The sequence below is a fragment of the Penaeus monodon genome, chromosome 39 (genome assembly GCF_015228065.2).
Source record: "Penaeus monodon isolate SGIC_2016 chromosome 39, NSTDA_Pmon_1, whole genome shotgun sequence".
NCBI lineage: Eukaryota > Metazoa > Arthropoda > Malacostraca > Decapoda > Penaeidae > Penaeus > Penaeus monodon.
In genome coordinates, this window is record NC_051424.1 from 24,159,303 (window position 1) to 24,186,840 (window position 27,538).

General features: G+C 35.2%; 1 protein-coding gene across 5 annotated transcripts; it reads left to right on the top strand.

Moving 5' to 3' along the window:
- Nucleotides 1-10,124: 10,124 nt before the first annotated feature.
- On the top strand, nt 10,125-24,039 carry LOC119597714 (dnaJ homolog subfamily B member 9-like). Of its 5 annotated transcripts, none has more exons than XM_037947324.1 (4): nt 10,133-10,362; nt 19,556-19,820; nt 19,951-20,150; nt 22,610-24,039. In XM_037947324.1, exons 2-4 carry the CDS (start codon nt 19,613-19,615, stop codon nt 22,895-22,897), a joined length of 696 nt encoding a protein of 231 aa, XP_037803252.1. In that variant the 5' UTR covers nt 10,133-10,362; nt 19,556-19,612; the 3' UTR covers nt 22,898-24,039. The 5 variants fall into 5 exon arrangements, with proteins under 5 accessions (XP_037803250.1, XP_037803252.1, XP_037803255.1 ...); XM_037947327.1 differs by having other exon boundaries at nt 10,135-10,362; nt 22,718-24,039; XM_037947326.1 differs by lacking the exon at nt 10,133-10,362 and adding an exon at nt 13,522-13,654.
- Nucleotides 24,040-27,538: the final 3,499 nt, after the last annotated feature.

Sequence of the window (27,538 nt, forward strand, 5' to 3'; positions counted from 1 at the left end):
TATTTACTTTATTTGTTCAGGCTATGGATACCTTGCTCCTGGAGCTATCTTTCTCATCCATCCAAGTTTTGTGCCTGACTTTCTTTGATGGATTATAGGTAACAGTTCTCTCCACATTATTATTTCCATTACCATCATTTTCATTGTCCTTTGTTACCTTCAGGTTTAAAGTGTATATTATCGTAATGTATAGCTCTCAAAGTGCAACTTTATATATTGAATTTCCTTCCAACAGTGTTTCCACTTGCCCTTCCCTAGAGTATCTAATCTCCTGTCACAGGCTTGTTATTGTGAAAATACCTTTCATATTGGACCTTCTACTCATGTTTTTAATTGTTCTTACTGCAGCATTATAGGTAGCTCATCACAACTGTTGCATCTACTCATGCATTATGCTATTTCTAAACTATTAAACCTAAAGAACAATGAAAATCTTCACCCATGTAGAAAATACAAACTAACACTTACACAAAAAGTTCTGAAAAGTGATTTAATTAGCTTCCATCCTTCCAGCATTTGTATCACACCCTAAACATTATTTTATTCATATCTATAAAAAACTGACTCCTCTATCAGTATCATGATCCTAGCTTTGATCTTTGAGTATTTTCCTTTATAACAATGTATGGGAATTATTTTTTTCTTCCTTTAATTTTTTCTCTTACTTTACATTAAGGAGCACTAGAGGGATGCTTCCCCTCCTGTTTAGGGCAAGTTCTGAAAGTACTGAAAAGTCACTATCCCTTGTGTTCTAAAGTGTCCCTCCCTTAAAACTTATTTGGTTGATGTTTTACTATTCATTTTTAAAGTGCATGTACCATCGGTTTAGTAATCTGCCACAAGATGAGTTGTATTGAATTCCATGATGCAAGGATGGAGTAATTCACCAAACTGTAATAATACATCTTCCAAGGATGCAAAAGTGGGATGGCACCAGGATGTTTCATTATCTATATTGTAATTGAACTTCTAAATGAAAACCTGTAATGCTGAAATTATATAGAAAATACAGTTAACAGTATTACAAAAACATTATCTAACCATATATAACACAATGCAAGTAAATATATGTAACAGATATAATCATAAATATTAATTATTTTCTTATTATTATAATTATTAAGCTAAGATTTATTTATTATTTTAATTATTGTTACCATTATTCTCATTTTTATATATTTTTTTATAATTATTAGTAATTATTATCTTCATTATTAATATTATTATCATTATCAATATTATTATCATCATCATTACCATTATTATTGTTATTATTATGATTATTATTTATATCATTATTATTATCATTATACATTTAATAATAATAATTTTTGTTATCAATATTATTGCTGTTCCCACGTTTCATTTTGTTATTGTTGGTTATTTCTATTATTGTTATTATTATTATCATCATCATTATTATCATTATATTAAAATGAAAATCTACCTATTAGAAAATAAAAGACTGAATGAAAGCTGCGAATCTAAACAGCAACAATAAAAAAGCAATGTTCAAAAGTAGATAAATTCGGTAGTCACGACAAATTAAAAAAATGTTATGATAGTTTTTCCCCAAAATAGGAATTTGTTTCGTCAGTTACAGGCATTATTTCCCAACAGACTGAAGTCAAGGAATATGAAAAGAAAGATAATAACGCCCTTCATTTAGATGAAACGGCATAATGAAGGAAAAAAAAAAGGTTTCAGAAGTAACCTTTATCTTCCAGTACATACACCATGGTGATGGTGAGGGGAGGGGAGGGGGGGGATTGTGCAGGGTGGCCAGACAATCTTTTTGAGGACTGTCCTCCGTCCTGCGTCACATCAAACAGGACGTTAATTTGTCATTTTGGGGACCAGTGTAAAAGGAATTATATAAATTTCCTACGAATTGAAGGCCACATTACTCATCGATGTATTTTTTATTATAATTTTATGTAGTTGTTGAGAACACTACGCGCGGAGCCACAGTGTACATGTAAGAAAGGCAAAGATATCAACGAGCTACATACCGGAGTCTGTCGAAGGCCGCTATGGAAAGTAGTTGACTTTCTTTCTTGCTTAAGTTAAACCCCTAAAAATGCCGAAATGAAAGACTACGTTTAACCATGAATGGACCAAAGTGTTTGCTTTTATTGACAAAAGCAGAAAGGGTGGCCAAGTCTTTCCCTCCCTGGCTATTACCTTCCTCCTGTAATTGCTCATATGTTTTCCCTGATCCACCCAAATCAAACATCCCACCTTCTATCCTCCCCCTTTTTTCACCAATCTCTATTCACTCCTCCAGTACCCATGCCAATACAGACAGCTCCAAATCCACCTGGCTACTGTTTTCGCTGTAGTCTTTCCTTCTCACACGTACAACTTTCCACTTCCCCTGAATCGAGCGTCCGTACAACAGAATTATATGCTATCGTCTTTGCTTTACAACGCATGTCTTTCATCTTTTCCTCGTCCTTCACTATCTTCACTGACTCGCGCAACTCGATATCACCTATACAATCCATACACCCTAGCAACTCTATTGTCCGTTGGATACAAGACCAATTGTGAGTGAAGTTTTACTGGATACCCAGCCATGTCGGGATTCCCGGCAATGAACAAGCAGATGCCTTGGCACGATCTGCCGCCTTGTCCACAGCTCCTCAACTCCGCTTTTCACATTCCAACTAACTACTACTACCCCCACTTCAAAACTAAAAATTCTCCTCTATAACAGTCTTTCTGGTCAGGGCTGACCACCATTAACCTTCAAACCATAAAACCTTCCATCCCCTTCATCGGCCCCATACCACCAGAACAAACACTGGGAAACTGCCTTTGTCCATTTACGAATAGGTCACACCCAACTCGCGTATGAATACATCTCTATGCTCCATATGCAATGTTCCTCTTTCAGTCCCACATATCCTACTACCCTGTCTTCGCTTTCCTGAAGCCCGTACAGTCGCTTTTCCTTAACTGTCCTCTCTTCCCCAACCTCTCGAACATCCTCAAGGGAATCCCCCACCTTTTCAATGAACAGTCTGTTCTTCCTCACGCATAAATACCCTCCATTTGATCTAATCACCCTTTGTCCTTAACCCTTCCCCTTCCATCAATCTCTATCCTACCTCATTTACTCCCCCTCTTTCTACCCCTTTCATCACCATACTATCTTATAATGCCATATGACCGTTGAAATCTAAGACATTCTGTTCTAATATAGAACTTGAAACCCCTCCCACTACTATACTTTACCATAGTGCTATATAGCCTTTGATGTCTAGCACATTTATTTGTTTAAAACATTAATAGCAACAGTTGCCTTAAACAATGGTGCAACATCGTTTTCCAATACTTGTGAGATACTTTTACTTTGAGAAGGGAGTGCACCATGTGTTATCAGACTTTTACAGCGGCAACAATGAATCATCAGAGGTTATGCAAAATTAGCTGCCGTCTAAACTGGAGACGTCAGGTCTGAATCTGATTAAAGTGTCTGTGTGCACTGCCGACAATGCAAGTGTAAACTATGGAAAACATAAGTGTTCATCAAAAAATAAAAATGGCTCAAGCGTTATTGCTGTAAAATATTTGCAACCTGTTGCGGCATATTGTGACCAGATGGCTTTCTCTTTTGCCAGATATTGACAGAACACTCAAGCGATGGGAAGTCCTAAAAAGTTATAGCAAGAGCTTATGTGAGGAGTGCCCCAAGGTACTATGGAATCTTTGGAGATGAAGGAAATACCTGTGAATCGTCAGAGATCTATTTCTTCTTCCTCAATCATACTCTTAAATTGTCCTGAGACACTACTGAAGCCAAGACATTCAGCATAACTTTAGTATTCAAGCTAATGTCTGAACTGAAAAGCGAAACTTGAGAGAAGAGTAAAAGACTGTTTTATGGCTTTACAAAAATTTACCAAACTTAGAAAATGCAACATTAATGGCTGTGTGAGGGTGTTGTGGACTTGGGCTGTGCATGGTGATATGCAACGGATATTTTCGTCATGTCCCGGGTTAATATGAGGCCGAGGCAGCTGTACCTGTGTTGTTAATTATTCAATTTCTTATGGTCTATAAGATAACCGTGCCTATTTCCCTCTGTGCGTCGCTCTCGATAGCATTAACTCAGATCCCATATGCTGACACTGCAGAGTGAGTGCGAGGAGGCGCGGAGACGTCAGTTACCCGGTACGAGTCAGAAAGAGTTCATGTCCTCAAAGAACCCTCAACTCACCCTGCGGTTTGTCGATGCCTTTTCACGGGAGATAATGTGTAAAGGGGTAAAGCTAACTACGAAGGATATGGGAGGAAGTAAAACATGAAAGAGGGAGAGTCGCATTCGCCGCCGTACTATATATATATATATATATATATATATATATATATATATATATATATATATATATATATATATATATATATATATGTGTGTGTGTGTGTGTGTGTGTGTGTGTGTGTGTATACATATACATATACATATACATATACATATGTATAGATATATATTGATATATATACATATATACACGTATATAATATATATATATATATATATATATATATATATATATATATATATATATATACATATTTTTATTATAAGTCTTAGTGTGCATTGCCATATTGATGTACTCAGTAACCTGTATAAAAATCGTAGACCTGAGATCAAGCGTGATAGATATAAGGTGTATAAAAGTCTGAATTGACTGTTACTCACAAGTTTACTATGCAGTTGCCGTTATTTAGTGTTATCTGAAACTTTGACAAAATGTTGATGGTATAGAGGTGAATTAATAGGCGTGGTAAAAGGTCGTATCCCTCACGAGGTGACGCGTCATAACGGTATCATCAAAATGACATGGCGACGGTACTTGGCATGTGGACAGTTTGTAAAGAACTAAGTGTGTCCGTCCATTCATATAACATTGAACTATTCACAGCTAAAATGTCAAAAGGCTCAAGTAAATGGTTCAGTCCCAACATGTCTTACCAATACTAATAACATGATGTCTTGAGGTGTGACGTTCATATTCATGTCAAAGAACAGAAACTAGAGTTTGTAACTTTAATGTTTCAGACCATAATTAGCAAAACTTTACATTTTTTCGTGAAGTGTCCAGTATCCTCTTAAGTGACAGATATGACTTTTCTGAAAACAGCTTTCATAAGTGTCGACACTGATCCTAACAAGTGCCATGCCTTTTGGAGAATCTGTGATGCAGTCAAGGCTTGAACATTCAAGATATTGATATGGATGGATTCTATTAAGAGCATGGGATTGTGGAGGCAATTGTTAATACTCATGAGATGATAGATAACCACAGTGAGGAGCGTTGTCTCAGTAAAATTGAGGACCTGTCATAAATCTGAAGATGAGCGCTTAGATCTTCTCTTTTCCATGCGGCAATGCTCACACAGAACGAGTTTTTTCGATGATGACCTTTGCCTGGAGAAAAGAGAAAAAACGTCTGCAAGTGTTCCATATATGTAACATCTCAAAAGAGTACCCAGCCATGTACAAAAGACTCCTGGCCAACAAAAAAACTCTTGGAGATAGCAAGTGAAGGGGGCGAAATACAATAAAATAGACTGTCATTATGGATGCCTATGGTAAGTAGGCTGCTCCCTGCAGTTTGTGAAATAAGTTTATTTGGTTAGCATACAATATGTTGTTCCATCACAAGTAAAACTGAATATTAATTTCCTTCGGTTCTTTATTTATACTTTATGAATGCATGTATCATGTTTTAAAATATCCTTCATTACATTGTAGTTGACAAAGCAACACTTCTAAGCATATTTTGTATATTTTATACAACTTTTTTATATATCAGATCCTCATTAAAAATGTTTAATTTAGGTTAAAAGTAAGTGTCGACCAAACATTTAAAAATGCCCATTTTGGAAATTTGGAAATGGCCACCCAATATGTGTGTGTGTGTGTGTGTGTGTGTGTGTGTGTGTGTGTGTGTGTGTGTGTGTGTGTGTGTGTGTGTGTGTGTGTGTGTGTGTGTGTGTGTGTGTGTGTGTGTGTGTGTGTGTGTGTGTGTGTGTGTGTGTCTGTGTGTGTGTGTATGTGTGAATGAATGAGTGAGTGAATGTATGTGTTTGTGTGTGCGGGTGTGTGTACGCGCGCGTGCGTAGGTGTGAGTGGGTGTTACTCTGAAAAATAACGCTAAATCTCACTGACGTAATTAATTAACGTAGGGGCAGCCCCTGCTGCGGAGAGGACCCCTTCCGCTGAACACACAAAATACTACAAACGCGACTGTTCACAGAACATGAATGAATAACTTTAGAGGATTCAAGATGTACAGTGCAGTGAAAATTTCTTAATTATTATAAATACGACTTCTAGTATGGATGACAATCAAATAAGTTGTTGTCAATTGCGAACTATCCGTTCAAGACAATGGTGTCTCCCTTTACATCCGTAGATAATTAAGTTATCAAAGTACATATGCAATAAAAGTTATTTTAAATTGATGAGCTGTTATGTGCGAGAAAGTGAGTGAAAGTGAGTCATCCGATCTTATATCCGTGATTTCTTTTAGACTATGTAAAGAACGGACTGTGAACAACACTTGAGTATTATGAAATAAACTAATATATGATGTTATTCAAGAAAGTACGCAGCATTTCAAGTTTTCAAAGGCCTAGGTAGCGTGCGGATATGCATATACCACAGTACTTAGGGCATAGTGTTTATAGATATTTGTTTATATTATGTAACAGATAACAGGGTATAGTTGCGTTTTCATATACTGTATGATGCAAGGCTTTTGCACACATATAATGCTAGGCACAAATTTATAGTAAAGGAGAAATTAAATTTGAAATAGAAAAGAGGATTCTCAGACTTGGCCACTTCAATGCCGATACACAGAAAATGTCTGAAGTAACGTAAAACTTTACTTAGCGGGGAGGGGAAATCTGGTTGGCACCGAAAGACCAGGGATATACTGCATATGGGTTGGGGCCCGGGAGAGGAGCCCCCAATAGGGAATACTGCAGGTGGATGGGGGTCCAGGGACGCACGTGCGGGGGCGCATACTTACATCAAGAGCGCGTTAGTAATTTGAAGGAGGGGAGCGGGGCTCTTGGGAAAAAGTAATTTCTCTATTGATATTAGCTATGCTCTCAACAAGAGCAGCAGCTGATATTGAGATATGTGAAAAGTCCAAAAGTACTACTTTTACTAAGTTTACTTTTCTAAAGTCTACGGGTGCCTATGATTTTGTGTTCCTCTGTATCCCTCGTAACTCAAGGGTGAGAGGGTGGAGTTAACTCTTCCTGGATCGTATGCTTCTCGCTTGTGAGCTCCGTTATCTCCCAGGCAGCTACACATGCCCCTGGTAATCGCTTCTTGCACATTTCTTGTTTTACTTCAGTTTTGTTAATCTGGGAAATAGTACTTAGCCTTGAGTTCACTGATGTATTGTGAACTAAGAACCACTGAGATAGATAAGAGCTGAGAGGAGCAGGCGGTGGTGATTTGGGGGATTTCGGAAGCATTTTCCAGTCAGCAACTTGTGGTGCCTCTATGCTTGATAGTGTAAGAAAGTAATGAACAAATCTATCTTGTAAAGAAGAAGAACACACCGAACCATTCTCCTCTGGTTCCGCCAATAGCGTAATCTACTGTTTTGCTAATGAGTTCATTTTCTGTTTATTTATCTTGAGTGCACCACAAAGTGGTCTGAAAATAAGTGACTAAACTGTATCAGAAATATTCGTTTAGCCGTATGAGGGATAACGGTTGGTAAATATTGCTCTGCATTGCTATAAATTGAAGTGGACAGCATGACCTTCCTGTATTGTCACTGACATACTATTCGTTGATAGACGTGTTGAAGGTATATTATTGAATGTATATTGCCATGAATATCGTCTACTGCCAGCGTATTGCCCACCATGAAAGATGTTCAAGAATAGATTTTTTTTATCTTTCATATTCATTCTTGTTTTGCTGCCCGTATGTATTCAAAGAAAGAAAAAAAATGCATTACTCCCAAAACTTGGTGTCCTAAGCTATATGAGGCTGCACGCTTTCAGGGACAGATTACGGGCAAATTCGGTACAACCGAAGCAAAGCAAACGGATACAATTATAATAAATGACTCAATTGCATTTAGTATGCAAAAATATCATGCCTTGAAATGTTAAATTCACTCGGTAAGTACGGGCACACAGATATGAATAACGATTTTTTACTCATGTGGTATAATAAATCAGTTGCACTAAGTTCTTAGTGACCAGTGAGTCATTTACTAGTCGATCTCATATTTATATTTTATATTATCATAAATGTTATTAATAAACTAAAAATAACGATAGTGCGTGCTAATATTGTCGTCGATATTATTATCATTAGGTAAAAAACGGGAAACCAGGTGAGGTCACATGGGCCTATTAATTATTTTTAACTGACTTAGCACTTTTGGAACCATCTATTGTAAACACATTTCACAAAACAAAACTATAGTGAACATTGCTTGTTCTCGATAGCAATGGGTTGATAATATAAGTAAACAGGATAAGTGTAGCTTTTAACATCAAGTTGCAGTAGCCCGAACAAAAGAATGGGGTAAACTCTTCAGAAATTCGTGAGTGGTTGTTTTGCATGCTAAAAAACTATACATATAATGCAGTTTTGGACACAATCTATGTCACTGATAAAGAGAACGCCAGTGATGTAAAACTCAGTGTGACATTCATCAGATTACTAAGAAATATAGAACTGTCATGCTACTAATATTTATCCTAATACCAATTCAAATGACAGCCAAATATTGCACACCTATCCTCAACTTGTGTTTTTTTTCCAGAATCATACTCCACCCTAATCCTGATACCAATCTATAGGCTTATCAAATATTACGTATGCCACGCTCATTTTATTTTTACTCCAACCTATCAAATTACCTGTTGTACGTACCATTTCATCAATCATCATTCCAGTTCATAAAGTCACCATAACTACTGCGTATCCCCACTGCAAAGAACTATCAAATATAGCCGCTGTCCCGACCCAAATCCCGTGGCCGCCGCGCGCAAGTGTCCCTCCCATTTCCGCGCATCACTCGCAAATTCTGCTTTTGGAACCTTCTCGAGTCTTCTGTCTTCCTTCTGCTATAATTAGAACTGATCTATCACGGGTCAAAGAATGTATTTTATATAAGCCATCTACACACAGATTTACGTGGACGATCACAAACGCTCTAAACAACCTTATTTTTATTAGAAAGTTGATCGGTTGGAAGGATGATTACATAACATTATTCTAAGGGACTGGCCGCCACGTTTTAATTCCCGTGCTATTGTACGACAGTTATGAGGACTCGGGCGCTGATTAAATGTGAAAACATTTGTGCTCGGATGACACACGTCTGCTGTATCGTCAGATAGCTTCTGATATCTTGTCTCACATTTTTCTAATGGAAATAGAGCTGAGAGGGAAGGTAAAACGTGGGGAAGATAACAAAAAAACAGGTGCATAGTTATATGAAGAATAAAGAAATTGTTTACATTAATAGGTACTAATGGTATATCTACGTAAATATAAATAAGTTACGTATTCAATATCTGTAATTTAATGTTTTGACAATCAATCGTTAATTTATAATATAATACGCATGATATCCATAAATTTTAACTATATTTCGAAAATTTCGTTTTTTTAAATATAGTCATCTATGATAGTTGATATATTATATATATATATATATATATATATATATATATATATCCTTCCCCAGAATGGAAGGAATGCGATATGAATGAGTCTCTTACATAAAGAACAAAAATAGGTATTGCAAATCCAAATTTTTGAAAATCGCGCTCGATGACGTCACTGAACCTGGACCAACCACGAACCTTTTAGTGTACTAGGGTGCGCCCGACCTTCAAAACAATTTCATAATACTTCAGTCACATTTCATATTCCTTAATCCTCCTCTTCCCATAAACAGACAACCACTCCACACCGCTTCACCACATCGACATACTTTTTTCAGAAAAACATCTCCCATGAAGATCATCCAATCACGATGATACCAGAACAAGAGCCAACAGGGGGGAAAAATCCGAATAAAATGGAATGAAATAAGCAAGAAACAGAACGATCATAAAGCACCACATTCAGAAAGCATCGATCAGCCGCGGAGAGAGAGTCAGCGCAGAAACCAGAACACGTCAACCTTTCGGCTTCATTTCCCTTTTTTCTCCATCGCCGGCCAGTCGCCTTTCGGGATCGGGTGGAGAAAGTGCTAAAGAAGGAAAAGGAAGAAAAGGAGGAAGAGCTTAAAAAGGAGAAGAATTAGGAAGAGAAAGACAGGAGGGAATACAAAAGAGATACAAGAATTTCATTGTGTAAGTTGATACTTTGTCTTTCCCCTTTTATCTGGTTATTAAGTTGTTTCGTATTTCATGTTTTTATTTCGCCTGCTTGCATGAGATTTACGTATAGTATGCATATTTAGTGCCTATTATTTATGGGCAATATATACGAAAGATCCGTTATAATTTTATCTTATCAGTAGTCACACCCTAAGCCATACTCAGAAAAGCTCTATATTGTATGATAAATTCACATAATTCCATTAATTTCGCAAAGAAATAGCATAAAGGTCGGGAAATGGGGATGACGAAATTGTTCCCGGTAAAGCAGGTGCAGGACAGGTGTGCAGGACAGGTGTGCAGGACAGGTGTCGTAATGGCCTGTGGCTTGGCAGTGCTTTGTTACCTCAATTCTCGTTGGACTTTGGCGGTGCGCGTGTCAAGTTGGGTTTACAGTGCCAAATCTCAAATCTTTGACACAATTTATGGAAGCAATGGTATTTTAGAACATTATGAATTAGTCGTTCTGCTGGCCTCGGCTAACTCACCCACAAGACGCAGTTTGAGCAGAGAATGTACACATGAGACAACAAAACAGAATTTTTTTTTTTTTTTACTTTTGGAGAATATTTTTTCTTTACTTCTGGAGAAACTAGTAATTTTGGTAAATTTCAAGTTTCAGCCAGCCTCCGACTTTAAGAAAATTCTTTTTGGAATGTAATCTTCCTTCGTAGATTAAGACCGTCGTGCTGTTTTTTCTGTCACATTTGGCTCATCTATAAGTGATGAAACTTGTATTCCCTGATGGCAAAGTTGATAAAATGTGTAAGAGTCGGCTTCGCACTGTATTTTGGGGAGGAATTAGCATGATTTACACACAGGAAAACAGAACAAAAACACTAAAATAACTTTAAATCGTGTTTGCTGAAACTCTACAGGGGGGGGGGGGGGGCATGTATCACCAATACAGTTACAGTATACAATTCTGTGGTTAAATCTGGGATTACATTTTGCCTGATTGATACACAATACAAATGCATTAAATCATGATTGGACAAAAACAACTTTTTAATAGGAAAGTGCATTTCGAAAGTTTCCTTAAATTTATGCATAAGGCTTCATAAATTGTTCCTCAAATGGCAACGATATTTTATTGATTGGTTGCAGTAACCAATTGCAGTAGAAAGCGAAGCAAACCAAAGCTTAAAAAAAAAAAAAAAAAAAAAAAAAAAACACACACACACACACACACACACACGCTAATGACGGTTACGTTTTGTGCCATTGTTATGGCACACACAGTCTGCGTTAATGATATTCTCAAACAACAAACTTTGAACACATTTTAGTAACACCCAATCATTCAACTGCGGTCGTTTGCAATAAGCCAAATTGGTAATAATTCTTCTTAACCCTTTCCCGACGGGTAGTATTCATAGTGGCCCGGGCCCCACTGCCGGGGGCTTATATCGTCACCCTAGCATGCGCGACCGCTCATGTCAAATACCAGCATCCCTTGCCGTTTCTTCGTAATACTATGAGCATATGTTGTATTTTCAGTTATCATTATTTTCTAAAGTCTCTATTTGCCATATTTCCTGATAAATCAAGACTGAAGGATATTTTTGTTGTTATATAGACTCCATAGTTGATCATTATTTGCTCATGTAGTCTGAATAAAATAAGCAGTGTGTGGTATGGGAGTTGAAATTGTAGTTTTTTTTTATAGTAAAAATGAAAAAACGACTTAATCACATTTTCAGTAGCAGAAAAATAATATTTTGCCTTGATTGTAACAAAAAAAACTCATGGCATGTCCATACATACACCATGGTATGTATGTACAGACCCCCGGCAGATAGTTCAGCTATGCCATGGCATGTACGTACATGCCACCCATTGACAAAGGGTTAATACTGTATGAATTATTGTCCTATGAGAAGGGATTTTTATTGCATGAATTTGCTTATTGCTTTAAATTTACTTTGTGCAATTAATATGTAGATTTTGCCGGTTCTCGTTATACATAATTTAAATTGTACAAACCTTATAACGTTGCATCGCTGTTATTACATTTCACCATAATATGTTATGCTCAATGTGGTAGTATTAACCACTCCATACACCTTTTATATTCTAATCCTGATTGTTATACATGGAAAATTTTCTGATTGTTAAGGTCAGGTTGGTTTATTGTTAGGTTGCATTGTATGATTACCATGGGGGATCTGGATTATGTGAAATCCTGTAGATTTTTACTGAACAATGGTTACCGTAGAGTCTTTTTTAAAGTTGGCCCAATGGTCCATAGACTTTTAATGATGTGGGGACGTCCGTGGAGTTTTGTTGCCCAATTTTTAGCACTTTTTCTGTGCTGGTGTTATGCATTTCTGATCTACTTCATGCCCACCCCTGCTATCTGGACTTATCAAATCACATCAAGATGGTTGGCTTGTGAATGCGATGAAAATGATCATTAGATTTGTTCTCATCACAAGAGAACAAATCTGATGATACAAATATTGTCTGGGAAGACCCGATTATCATTGTCAAAAAATTAACCTTCATTTTTTCTTTACTGCTGCTTTTGAGATCTATGATTTTTAAAAGCAAGTGTTCATAAATTGCAAAGGAATAACAAGAACAGTAAAGTGACAAAGTAGCTGATGTTATGGCAGGTATCTGACACAGCCACTGTTCAGAATATTATTTGATCATTAACTTTTTACTTTGTTTGCAGTTGTTGACATAGGCCATTTCATAAATGAATATTGTAAGTCCCATATTTTTGTTTCATACAATGTGTCCAGAAAATCTGTTCCAGAAAGTAAATATTTACAAAACAAAATACTACATATAACCATAGAGAATTATCTGTTGGTAAAGTTGCTGTACCACATTGAAAAGACCTCATCTTTAGTTGTAGATTTTGCCATGCATTGCCATGGCTTCACATATGTGTAAGCTGGCTAATGCCTTGTCAGACCTCAGATAAAATGATGTACCTAGTACACTCGAAAAGAGAAGTATCTTCACTCTTTCTGACATAATAATATGGTACGACAACGAAAGTGGTAGGAAAAAGTGCAGTGAGCTTGACCCGATATTAGTATTCCTGCCAGGGACATCTGTCAACTCCCTGACTCCACTGCTGTGCATCCACTCAAACAGCCCAGTGGTTTTCAGAAAGTGTGTGTGCTGCAGCTAAATGTGAAGTTCCACCAGATATTGCCTGCAGAAGAAAAGGGATCTGTATTCCTTGCAGCAGTTATAGATTGTTAAAGAAAAATTGAAAAATAACTATGAAGAAATTACTCATGGGAAGGTAACTAACTACCAGCCATGCTCCCTTTGCAAACCCAGGCAGCTGTTAGGGGTGTTACCATGGAGTCTATACCTGGATTTGTGCCATTTAGATTTTCTGTCTGGTTATGATCTTTTTATGCCCAGTGTGGACGTAGTTGCTCTTTTTTATTGTAACTTATCATGCTGATGGGGTAGTGATCAGAGTCGTGGAGTTTGCTATCATCAATTGTTAAGACTTTTAGTTTGACATTTATGTAGTGCAGTATATTGAATCCGATATTTTTTAATGGTCGAATTGAAGTGATTCCATTAATTGGATCGTAGTTTGTCATAAGCCTGTTGATTTGTGCAGCATTTCACTATCTGATCCGCACGTATTGTATAAAATAAAAATCTTGGAATCATGAAAATACATGTTTGCAACAGGAGGGTGATGACATACCTGGATAGTACCTGATTCATTGTAATTCCTATTGTCTTTCATCTAGCTTTGATCTTATTTTTAAAAGATGTCTTCAGATAGCTTTAAGTGGTGCTTTGGCAGTCTCTGTGATTTTTCCACGTTGCTGGTGTTGCTAGTCCACAAGACATGGATTTGGTAGTCACTATTTCTTAGATGGTCTGCTTGAATGTTCAGAAGTAATAACATGAATTCTCATCCATGAAAATTATCATGTTCAAGGTATGCGTACCACATTCGAACAACTCCAGTGATGCTGTTGCTGTTCATATGAGTAACTTAATTTATAAATAGATAAATGATTATAGTAAATAAATATATATTATATATCTGATATATTCATAATATTATTTGATATATTACTTTTTTATTTTTTCTTTTGTCATCTTTATTGTATTTAGCCTTTTTTGAGTGGTAGTGATAAGTAGTTGATTGATACAGAGAAAATGAGTGAGTTTGAGTGTATGAATGATGAGTGAGCTGATAGTGTAGTGAGTCAATGAGATGTATGACTAGGCAATGTGGTGAGTGTACAATGAGTAGTAGTATCATGAGTAGTAGTGACTGTCATGATTTCACTGATCAATGAGTGTGATCAATGAGTGAGTGTAGTCATGCAGTGAGTCATGAGCTGAGTATTGAGTGATAGTGATGAGTGTGTAGTACCTACATGTCATGTCAGTGATTTAGTAAGTATTTGCTTATAAAGCTGATTTTCTAAGGTGAAATGACAAATTTGCTTAATGAAGTAAATGAGTATATGAATTAGCTACTGAAAGTAATAAACAATTTGCTGCCACCTCATGAATCACTTGAGTTGATGTGTTTCAATGGTATGAATTGTTTAGAGTAATATATATATATATATTGAAGTTAATTTCTTTTATTTCTTGATCTTTCATTAAATATATGTGAAATATCCTGATTTAGGTTAAATTTAGATATTAAAAAAGAAAACTGCAAAAAAGAAAACTGCAATTAAATATCATACATTATAATTTGGAATGCAGTCCCATTTACAAAATTTTAATTGTAAACAAGTAATTGATAGCAGAGTGACATATTATACAAATGTGTAAGTATTTATAGTGTGTAACACAGTGAACATATAGTGGTAAGCAACTGGTGAATAGTGCAATGATTGAGCTGATACTTTATTAAATAATCCAGCTGTGCAATTCAGTGATAGCAAATTGAAGTAAATGCATTCAGAATTAATTGAACTTATTGTTGTTTAGATAAATTGATCAAGTAAGAGAACATAGTTGAATAGAAAATCTGTTGTGTGTGTACAATTGATATCCTAAAGAGTTTGTATGATAAAGTTATTTCTTTATTTTTGATTTTATTAATTATTGATATATCTATTTAGTTAAATTATGATATTAATAAATATTTGAAATGTTAAACAATAATAATACATTTATAAGTTGATCAGTTTACAAAATTTTAATGTAATTCATGTATTTGAATCAAGACATAGTTTACAACTAGTGTAAAGTATGAATTCTGATGCATTTTGAATCAAGCATAGATTTACTTATAGTAAGCTATGGAATTCTGATGAAATTTTTGGAATTAAGACTAGATTTAGAAGTGAAAGTATGAATTCTGATGCATTTTTGGAATCAAGCATAGATTTACACAGTGAAAGCTATGAATTCTGATGAATCAAGATGTTAAGTAAAGCATTAGCTTTTTATGGTAAGTTTGAAAAGGCAGGATTAATAGGTTGCCGACAAAGACAAGTTTTTTGTGTTTATTTTCCATATCTTAAAGAAAAGTATATCTGACCTTGACATTTAAGTGTGAGTGTTGGTTCATAACTGATAATTGTGTTTGTGTGTGTGTGTGTGTGTGTGTGTGTATGTATGTATGTATGTATGTATGTATATATATGTACATGTTAATATGTACATGATATATATATTTTATGTTATATTATATAATATATAATATTTTTTATATAATGTGTATATTGTATATGTATGTGTATATGTATATTTATATATATATGTATGTGTATATGTATATTTAATATATCATGATGGTAACTACAACACACACTATCACATATGTGTACATACAACACACAATTACACATAACAATAAGTGTGTAAACACACACACACACACACACACGTCTGTCTGTCTGTGTATATCTATATCTATTTCTTATGTCTATATATAAACACATACATTCACATATACATACACACACACATACACATACACTTATACATACAACACACACACACACACACACACATATAAACATTCACTCTCTCCCTACCCTTTTTTGTTTAAGCAGTACAAGTACCTGCTGAATATCTTGTGCATGTATGTATTCCCATGTTATGTATTAGAAGAATTGTGGTAGAAGTGGCCCTTCTATCCTTATTATTATTATTATTTTTTTTTTTTTTGTATCTGAAAATTAATTTATGAATCTCTATCTCTTTAGTTTTATACCTACTTTCTTAAAAAAAAAAAAAGTAAAGTAAGTAGTATTATATTACTGTTCCATTTTTTATATAGTTTGTTTATTGTAGGTTGTTTGTTTATTACTCCTTACAAGCCTTGTCTTGTTCAAACTTTTTGGAAAGTTCAGAGAAATGTTGCTGCTTTTGTTATTTTGCCTACTACTATTTTTGGGATTTAATTTATAGGCTGGAATAAAATCTTCACCCTACCGCAGTAATTTTTTTTTAGGTCAGTATATATATGGCTTGTGTTATATCTTTTGTTATTCTGGAGGAAAAGCTGTACATTTTCACTGTTCTGAGTTTAGGAACAAGATTCAGACCTGACACTGTAATGTATTTAAGAAAAATATATAAACCTATAAACCCTTGACTGTACACATTTGACATTTTCCTCAAGTTTGTTTGGAACACATCCCCTCTTCTCTTGCAGGATCGGCTGATGGAAGTCTTGCCCTAGGCAAGCCAATCCGCGCAGAGGATAGATGGAATAGTGTTTGGACCAGTAAAGAGTAAAGTAGGCAGATATGGTTATAGTAGTTGAAGGGCATCCCTTGACTAAAACCATAACGTCGACTGAAGAGTTGTATAAATGCTATCCTGGGCTTGTAGAGAAGGGCTTCAGTTTTGCCCAGCAGGCAGAAGTACAGGTGCCCTCTCATTTCACATTATTTGTTGCACAGGGGGAGTATGGAGTTGTCCCTGCCAAAGACACAAAAGTGAAAATTGTGGGGTCAGATGATGCCACTACCTGTCATGTGGTAGTGATCAGGCACCCTTCGGGTACCACGGCTGTGGCACACTTTGATGGTCGGAAGAATGAGGAAGATGCCCTTAAAGCAATAGTAGAAAAGATACACAGAATAGAAGATGATACAAGTGACTTGGAGCTGTTTGTTGTAGGAGGTTACCAGCCTGAGGAAGGAAGCAGAGAGGCAAAAAGGAATGAATCTGAGTTATTATCACTAAAGATCCTCCGGATGTTTAGCCATCACAAATGCACATTTAACCTTTCTTTGTGGTGTACAGGAAGACTCAACACCAGAACTGGGATGGATGGCCCCATGCCCATTGTATATGGTGTTGGAGTGGATATGTCAAATGGACTCCTTTTCCCTGCACACTTTACCTCACATGAACCTAATTTGCCACTGAGATCAGCTTCTCGTTGGGTTTCTGAGGGAATGTTGTGTGATTTGTACGATCACAAAAATGGAACAATTTGTATTGAGCCTTTCTATTATAAAGATATGGAAACTTTTTCCTATTATGTTAACCTGCCAGACAAGGTCTTGTTGAAGAACTTTTCAACATCTCCAAGAGTTGAGCCTCCCCGGTTTTGTGATGAGTTACGAAAAGTGTTTCAAGTGTTTGTTGATCACCCAGATCCACACAACACCCTTTTTCCAGATAACCAGGGTAAAATTTATGGTATGAATGCTGAGGGACTTTGGGAACAATTGCAATATTGATGATGACTGATATATTAAGCCTAAGATGATTTTTTCCCCTAAAATTGTTATGTATCCTTGTGGAATATTATTAGTATGAACAGATAGAACATATTAGAGGCTTGAAGCAACTCACATTTTCCTCGTTTATCAGTCTGATTCTTTCTCTTCTGTTTTCTACCTCAGTTTTCTGTCAATATTAGAATGAAGAGTTACCAGATTCATTTTAGATTCTCCTTTTCACTTATTTACCTTGAGAATATTTTGATATTTAATTTGAGGAATCAGAGATCAAATTTGTTAGGACTAAATATTTTGAATGTGAAAGGGAGTATTTAGAGTTGATCGAAGTAATGGGCTTTGATATTTAAAATGTGATAGATAATGCAAGAATCAAACATGTTTAATTGACTTTGATTAAATACGTAACTGTGATCTCATGTGTTTTAGTATGAAAGCTTTTGATAATTTATGCTTTTATTTACATTCACAAAGTTGCTATTTGTGGTTCAGGACATTTTCAGATTGGAACAGAATTTACAGGATTGCAATTTAGGAATCCTTAAACTGCAGAGCTTGCTGTGACAATACTGTATATTATTCTTTTGAGAGAGTCTAATGTTTCTACCATCCGCATTATAGCCAAGGACTAATTATTAAGTAACACCAGGTTCACAACACAGTGGCTTTCCATTTTCTAGAGATATTTTATGTTTTGGTCTTCCTAGCAGAAATACCTTATTTAACTCAGCCTTGTGATGATAATCAATATTACGCTTGTATTCTAGGTAATTTCCTTGCATACATATATAAACCATGTTTTATCATATGTATTTGCTCATTATTTTGATGTAGAAAAGATTTCATTGCAATTAATTTTCGAATTTTGATTTTACTAGTAGGTGTATAAAATAGGTTTATGAAATAGGTGGATGAGAATTGTTGCCTTGGATTGGTTTCAGTAATCAAACTTTGTGAATCAACAAGTACATCTGCACCTTGACATATGTGTAGGGAATGCATTAGCAACAACTTTATTAAAAGTTCATTATGAAATTTCCCTTATTTAACTCTTGACTGAGTCTAGGTATTATATCCATGGATGTGGCATTTGTACTAGTTTTTACATCACCTTTTATATATGATCTCACAGGTCAAAGATGTTATGAAGTTTTAATCAGTGGCAGCAGTTGTGATGAAAATTTACCAGTATTACAATAGCTATCACAATACCAATGAATACATTGAATAAAGTAATTGTTTCTACAAATAGGATATCTTTAACCTTCTGTATGATGCATTGTCTTTTCATTGCCAAGGATAAGTTAAAGTTAAGTATGCTTTGTGAAGATCTAAATTCTATAGTATTAGAGAAATGGCTGAGTAAAAGTATAGATAAATATCAAATATGACTTATTTTATAGCTTGTTATATAAATGAGGACACAAAGTTGGATAAGAGGCAGGTGATTTTGGAGAGATTTTAGGGATTACAAGTTAATGCAAAAAATTTTCTTCATATGCCAGGTGTGGAAACAAGTCGAGTATACTCAGCCCCCTCTGATCGTAAGCAGACCCAACGCCATGTATTCAACGTGGATAACTGCTGTCCTACTCTTGGCCCTTGCTGTCCTAGCATCATGTGCTAAGGATTACTATGAAGTTTTGGGGATAACCAGGAGGGCATCTGATCGGGAAATAAAGAAAGCTTTCCGCAAGCTTGCAGTTCAGTATCATCCAGACAAGAATAAGGAGCCAGGAGCAGAGGAAAAGTTCAGAGAAATTGCAGAAGGTAATTTGATAATCCTTTTCTTTCATAGTATGGAACAAAATACTAAAATAATGTTGAATTTATGACTGTCATATTGACACTAGCTACGAGTGGACTTTCATATACTTAATGCTGTCCTTGTTATCCACAGCTTATGAGGTCTTGTCTGACGAGGACAAGAAACGGGAGTACGACCGCATGGGCCATGCTGCCTATGCTCAGAAATCAGCTGGTGGAGGCGGAGGACACCACAACCATGCCTTCCATTTTAACTTTGATGATTTGTTTAGAGATTTCGAATTTGACAATGATTTCGGGAACTTTGCAGACTTTGGACACTTTGGCGATTTCGTGAGTATTTTGCATATATTTTGTTGACATGATAGCATGTAAGGATCTGGGATTACTAATGTTGCCTGTGAAAAGAAAAGTTGAGTTGCTTTATTAACCCATTGGATATGGATGCTTCACTTCCATCATGTGGCCCAAACTAAGAGCATTAGGTTTATGTGAACGGACTCTTCTTGGTATGTGGCTTGTAGGCTAGGTGCAAATGAACACTCATGTACAGTAACAAGACTACTAGACTCCATGCCTCCCCTTTGCTATTATTTTATTTTATTTTTTTTTCAGCATGAACATTTTTGTCCTTTTTTCCATTTTCCAATACCGATATTTGTCATTTGATTAGCTTTATATAGATAGTAATAGACTCTTTACCTTGTACAGACTCCAGATCATTTCACTAGGTAGTATATAACTTATAATAATAATGATAATAATAATAATAATAATTAATTAATTAATCAATCAATAAATTTTTTGCACCACCGGTGATGGCGGGCAGGAAAAGAATCTTGAGCATGGAAGCAGCTTCCTCCCTGGAGCAAAGCACTCTTATAGTCATGGCTCAGGGATTTTACATTCCTACTTGTTTATTGATGGTAATAATGCAAAAGCCTCTTCTTAAATACCAAATGAGTCTAATTACCCTCCAAGAGCACTAGTGGCAAATCTTTCCTATCACCCCAGCCTTCAGCTGAAATGTTCATGATGACAAATTTGCATCGCCTGGCCCAGAGCCATATTTTCCCATAATGTTCACATCTCCCACACCTCAAGCCAAAATTTTTCATGATGTGATAGGCATATCACATTGATCATAGGGGTTAATATATAAAAGGTATGAATGAGAATGAATATCTACAATGGAAGAGATGTATTTGATTGGTTTTGAATATATACCAAATATATAATCAGATATTATATATCTGATTATATATCAGATAATCAAAACTAGTCAAGTACATTTCTTGTACTCTTACACTTAGTCATATCTTTTCTACATTTGTTGCAATGAACACAATTTATTGCTTTATTAACCAAGAAATACTCATGTAATGGGTAAATATCTTGTGAGTAATTGTTGGCTTGAAGTGAATAAGAGTGATTGAAGAAAGAAGAGAAAGGATGACAAAGCTTTATACATGAATAATAAGTCTTTGGAGGAACTTTTTGAATAATTAAATACTTATAAGTTTAATGTTTGTTTGTGTTCATATTTGTAACAAATTTTGCTTTGTTTTTTTTTCTCTCTTCTGATTAAAGTTTTAGTATTTTTGTAATAATTACAATATTATGAATATTATACTCTGGTTAGAGTAATATTTCACTTATTAAATGCATGTCCATGTTACCTTGCATGTATGGAAATGGGTTATTAACCTGATGTAAACAAGTAGATCTGTGCTTTGCTTTAGTAGAGGAATGCATGCTTAACCCTTTCCCGACGGGTAGTATTCATAGTGGCCCGGGCCTCGCTGCCGGGGGCTTATATCGTCGCCCTAGCGTGCGCGACCACTCATGTCAAATACAAGCATCCCTTGCCGTTTCTTCGTAATACTACGAAGATATGTTGTATTTTCAGTTTTCATTTTTTTCTAATGTCTCTCCTTGCCATACTTCCTGATAAATCGAGACTGAAGGGCATTTTTGTTGTTATATAGACTCCATACTTGATCATTTTTCAGTCTATAGTCTGAATAAAATAAGCAGTGTGCGGCATCATGAAATTGAAATCGTCGGTTTGTTGCTTTTTTTGCATAGTAAAAATGCGAAAGTGTTAAAAACGACTTAATCACACTTTCAGTGGCAGAAAAATAATATTTTGCCTTGATTGTAACAAAAAAAAACTCATGGCATGTACATACATGCCCCCGGCAGATAGTCCCGCCATGCCATGGCATGTGCGTATATGCCACCCGTCGGCAATGGGTTAAGGATGAAGTAGAAGATTCAGTAACCATGTTTTCCTTGTGTTCTTGGAGGTCAGCTTAATGTTGGATTAGTTATTGCTTGCTCTAACTTATCATTAAAGCCTGCAGTGCAGCACCATTTGGTATTTGTACACATGCCATTCTATACCCTACTGTCACATTCTGTGAAATGCAAAAAGGCAGATAGAGGAAACTTCATGATTGTTAAGCAAGTAATTGTTACTCATGCATATATTAATCATTCTATATGACTCCTGAGGTAGGTCCATATTCAGGTAAGCTCTCCGAAGATTAGCTTAACAAATTAATAGTAACAATTTATTATTGTTGAGATTTCTTTGAGTACTATACCAGTATTTAAGTCTTTGTATTTTCTGTAGAATCAATAAGTCAGTCATGTTGAAGGGTATGCAGCATGGAAGCTTTGCTAAATTATTAATATATTTAGTTTAGAAACTCACTAATGTCTTAAATAGGGTATAGTTGTGAGGAAGTAGTCAAGTATTAGAATATGGACCCTTTCCACACATGCAGGGGGATGGATTCATGGACATGGAGGACTTCTTTGGTGGAAGAGGAGGAGGCTTTGGCCACGATGCCTTTGGCTCTCACGATTCATTCTTTGGGGGTGGCCACTTCCAGCATACGGACCACATGAAGCGGCACCAGCAGGCCCACAACAGAGCTCATTTTGGTGGTCAGGCACATGTCTTCCAACAACAGCAGAAGAGGTTCTCAAGTGGAGGAAGTGGTGGAAGGACCTGTAGGACTGTCACGCAGAGAGTAGGAAACATGGTCACCACCTATACCACCTGCAGCTAAATTTATGGGTGATGCTTTTCACCCATAGGACAGACCATAGTCATTATTCACTCATATGAGTTTACTTTTCTTGGCTCAGTTTTTAAGCAATAGTGTTCAGAATCATTCATTTTCCAGTAACAGTCGTTTATAATACATCAAGGACAGATCTAGTCAGCTAGGTAATTCTCTATCTCTCTCCCCTGCCAGTCCAAGGGAATCTAATGCAGAATATAGCATTGATAGATGCATAATAGCATCATTTATGGTTGACATAGGAGTACATGTCTGTATAGTTTTCCTTGCCATAAACCTGGATTATTACAAGAAATATGTGGCACCAAAGTCATTGACGTCCTTTACCTGCCCCGATCTGCTTTGTGTTGTAATTGCTAATGACATACACATAATTTTTTTCTGTCTGTGAAATGCATCATAAGAAATTTGAACTAGTCATACAAATCCATAAAAGGAAGTAACATTACATTTCTTCATTGTTGTGGTTATTATCAACTTTATTTATAATAATTAGACTTGCTTGTAGGTCTGTTATATTATAATCATGTATTCAGCCATGATTATGTTATTGTTTGTGTAACTATTTTGACTTGATAATGGCACTTACCATCCTTATTAAAATGTGTGTATATGATTGTGATACTCAGTTTTCATGATATTGACTGACAGGATGATGAGTGTGCCAGCAAGCATACGTGTCTTGTTATTTTTCTCTGGTATATACAATTTATGACACCTCATTTAGGGAGTTGTTACTCCACTAGCATTTTTCTTTTTGCTGAGAACTGCACATCATTATTTCTTTGTCTCTGTCTGTAATCATTCTCTGTTTTCACATCGTTTTCTTGTTTTTGTTTGAATGGTCTTCCATTTATGTGATTATGGAAAGATAGAAATTAAAAGATATATATTGGCTTATGCTTTATTTTGAGTTTTTTGAAGTGTTGTGTATATATTTATAGTATATTTTCAATGGGCAAAAAATAGGTTATTAATATTGAAAAAAAAAAAAAAAATTGTTATATTCTAAAAGTGTACCCATGTGTCTGTGATATTTAAATGTATATTTATCCACCATGTGGAGTTGGAAGTTGAAATGCAGTATAATCAGTTTTATATATGAGAAATAAATATTTTCATAAAATGTTCTAATATTCTTTCTCCTATCTCCATGATGTGAAGACAAGTAATATTTATTGTAAAAAAGAAATCAAACTTCAAGCAAATTTTTTTTTATTATTTATGTTTTTTTTTTTTAGAACCAAGCAGTTGCAAGTAAGATAAAACGGGTTTATTGCTCAGGATCCAACTTGCTGCAATATGAAGTCTGACCAGTAGTTTGTGACTAACAAACATACAAACAAAAAAATGGATGCCCATTGATCTGTAAAGTGACAGAATATAAATATTGAAGGCAGAAAGTTCTCTGTATTGGAAAAAAAAAAATCAAATCATATCAAGTCTTCATGCCCTTGGAAAGGTAGTTGCAAATTGAAACCATTTTCAATCACTTTATATTTTATTCCAAGTCCAACACAAGTGCAATAATATAATAAATAAAAAAATCAAATCAAACCGTTTACAAAGACTATTATACATATATGTAATCCATCTAATATATAAATCAACTGGAATTTTGGTACATCACAGGTATGTAAACATGATTTAAAACCCTTCCATGAGAATGCTAATTTTCTCTTCACAAGAAAATTTTTTGTAAATAAATATAATTAAACATTTAATGTTGCCAATTTTGAAACTCAAGCATGTCTGCAAGAGTTCTATTATTAGATTATATACAACTGTTCCTCTGTATCTTCTCAATATCACTGAATACTTACTTTACTTTCTTTGCAATGAACTATCTATGAAAGAGTTCCTGTCTGCAGTGCAAGGTAACGAGGATAAGTTCTTTACATTTACAGGCATTTAAATCAAACTGGAAAAAAAAGGGATTGAATAAAAAACAAATATTACAATCCATAACATATTATCCCAAACACCATGAGAGCAAACATTCAATGGATGAAGCTACATCCAGACAATCAATCATGCCCATGACCACTGTTCACATGGCAAAGTTGATATGTGGCTAGAAAACTGGCAGTATATGGTACTACCAGCAGGGGAAGGGTGGTATGCCATATTTGGTGAGTTTACTCAACTATGAGCAAGGCCACTTTACTGGTATGCCTTTTAAAACTGACCAATGACATGCTAGAGCAATCCTGCCCACTGGGCATACCCAATCATCATGTGGATACAGCTCAAGACATTTAAGCACCACTGAGTGTTATTCCTACAATGACAACAAATTTGATCAAACATTAATTTAGTAAACAAAGTATGTTACTTTCCTGTTTTCACAAATATGAAATTGAGATTTGTAGGTACAGTGAATGATTAATAAAACAAATATACTTAAACACATCACACAACTGATGTGAATGATTTTTAAAGTATCATACAATGTATATGGTAATCCCTCTACATTTAGGATTGAATCCTTCATTAATAATCACAATCTCATATGTTCATAATAATGAAAGAAAAAAAAAAAAAAAAAAAAAACATTCATAAGCATTCATATCCCAATTATTTATGGTCAAGGTCCAAGTCTGCATTTGTGTACTCCTTTCCGATATTACCCTATGACAGTAAACCATTGAAAGTTGAAAGAAAATATGTACTAGAAATTAGTTTAGTCTTTGATACTTTCAGCCTTTTTTTTTTTTTTTTTTTTTTTCCCCCCCCCTCTCTCTCTCTCGAGTTTGCACCCCTAATCTAATCTAATCCTAAAATAATGTGTACATGTTAAAAAAAAAAAAAAAAAAAAAAAAAAAAAAAAAAAAAAAAAAAAAAAAAAAAATCCAAGCACTTGCAAAATTTGGACCAACACCTTTTTCTTCAGTGTAACCACAACATGGAACACTGTTGTAGTACTGGCATTAGAAAGTTTATCTAAGGACCATCTGTAAACATTCACACTGCAATATACTCTGTATCAAGGGATCTAAATCTTATAAACGTGAGAATTTTATCAACTGTACCAATCCCAGAAGAAAAATACTGGTCCTAGTATCTATTCTTACTCACTTTCTTGACTTCTAAGACACACACAGACACACAGGCAGGCAGGCAGACAGACAGACAGACACAGACAGACAGACAGACACAGACAGACAGACAGACAGACAGACAGACAGACAGACAGACAGACAGACAGACAGACACACACACACACACACACACACACACACACATATATAATAATAAGTTACTGTATATCATCTAATATTATTTGTCATAAAATTATCTGTTTAACACTGTTTTAACACTTTTCATAACTATTCCATTCCATATAACATGAGTAATTACAAAATACACAGCACATTTTAAAAAGACGTATATAAAATATAATAAATATTTCATACATTCTAAAGGAAGAACATTAAACACCTTTATACTGATGAATGCCAAAAGGAGGCATATATTGTGCACTGATCTGTCATGCTAGTCAATGGATTTCTGAGCAAGAGGCAATCTCACCTTACACATTAATATAAATCACAGTTAAACATGTATAAATCTTTTTGCATATGCCCATTTAATGAATTCTATAAAATTATATCCTGGTAGACAATCATATCAGAAGATGGCTAGGCATTCTATATTAGGTCAAATAGTGTTTGGAAGAGATATCTGCTTTGACCCAATGTCTGGTGCAAATGTTCTCAATACTTATGAAGTCTTTCTTCTCAAGATAAGAATCCCTGTTTAATCTTGTATATAAAAAAGGTGTATGGGTCATTCTATACCATTCTGTTTAAAACTTCACCTCAGAATCAACCTTCATTTACCCAGAGTGCTCAATACATCTGAACTATTTGAAATCTGATTAACATTAGATCAAAGGTAATCCATTTACATCTGAGAGCTGGACTATTAGCAAAAGCCCTCATAAACTCTGTGGGGCTAATTAACCTAAACATTTGGAGTGTACCATGTAAGATCACTCACAACCTTCAACAGGGGAGCTGCTCTATTTCCATGACAAATCTTTTGCTCCTGTACATTTAAAACACTGACAGAATAATCACTTAAACAAACATCAAAAGAATAGCCAACTTCTGTAAGCATAGAGAAAAATATTTTCTCTTTCAAATGATTTCTCATTGTCTTGTTTTCAAATCTGGATGAAATAACTACAATAAAAAAGGGAAGAAGAAAGATCAACAGTGTTTATAGCATAGGTATGAATGAGAATAAATATCTTCAAAGGTAAAAAATGTATTTGGTGTTGATTTTATCTTCATTAGAAATATGTGTATTTCTGACAGACATAATCAAAACTGGTCAAATACATATCTTGCATTCTGAAGATATTAATTCTCATTTATACCTTATATGCAAGCAGTAGGGAAAAAAAAAAAAAAAAAAAAAAAAGTGAAAGCAGTGAATGTCAAGACACACAATCAGCTGCCTCTCACATCTCCAACAAATTATGAGGCAGCACATGTGAAGGGTTGGAGACGACATCGCCAACGTTTCCATTTTGATGAGTTGACCTGAACATGAATGGATGGTTAAAATGGATGGAAGGAGAAGGTACTTACTTACACATGGACACTGACTACAAGTTCA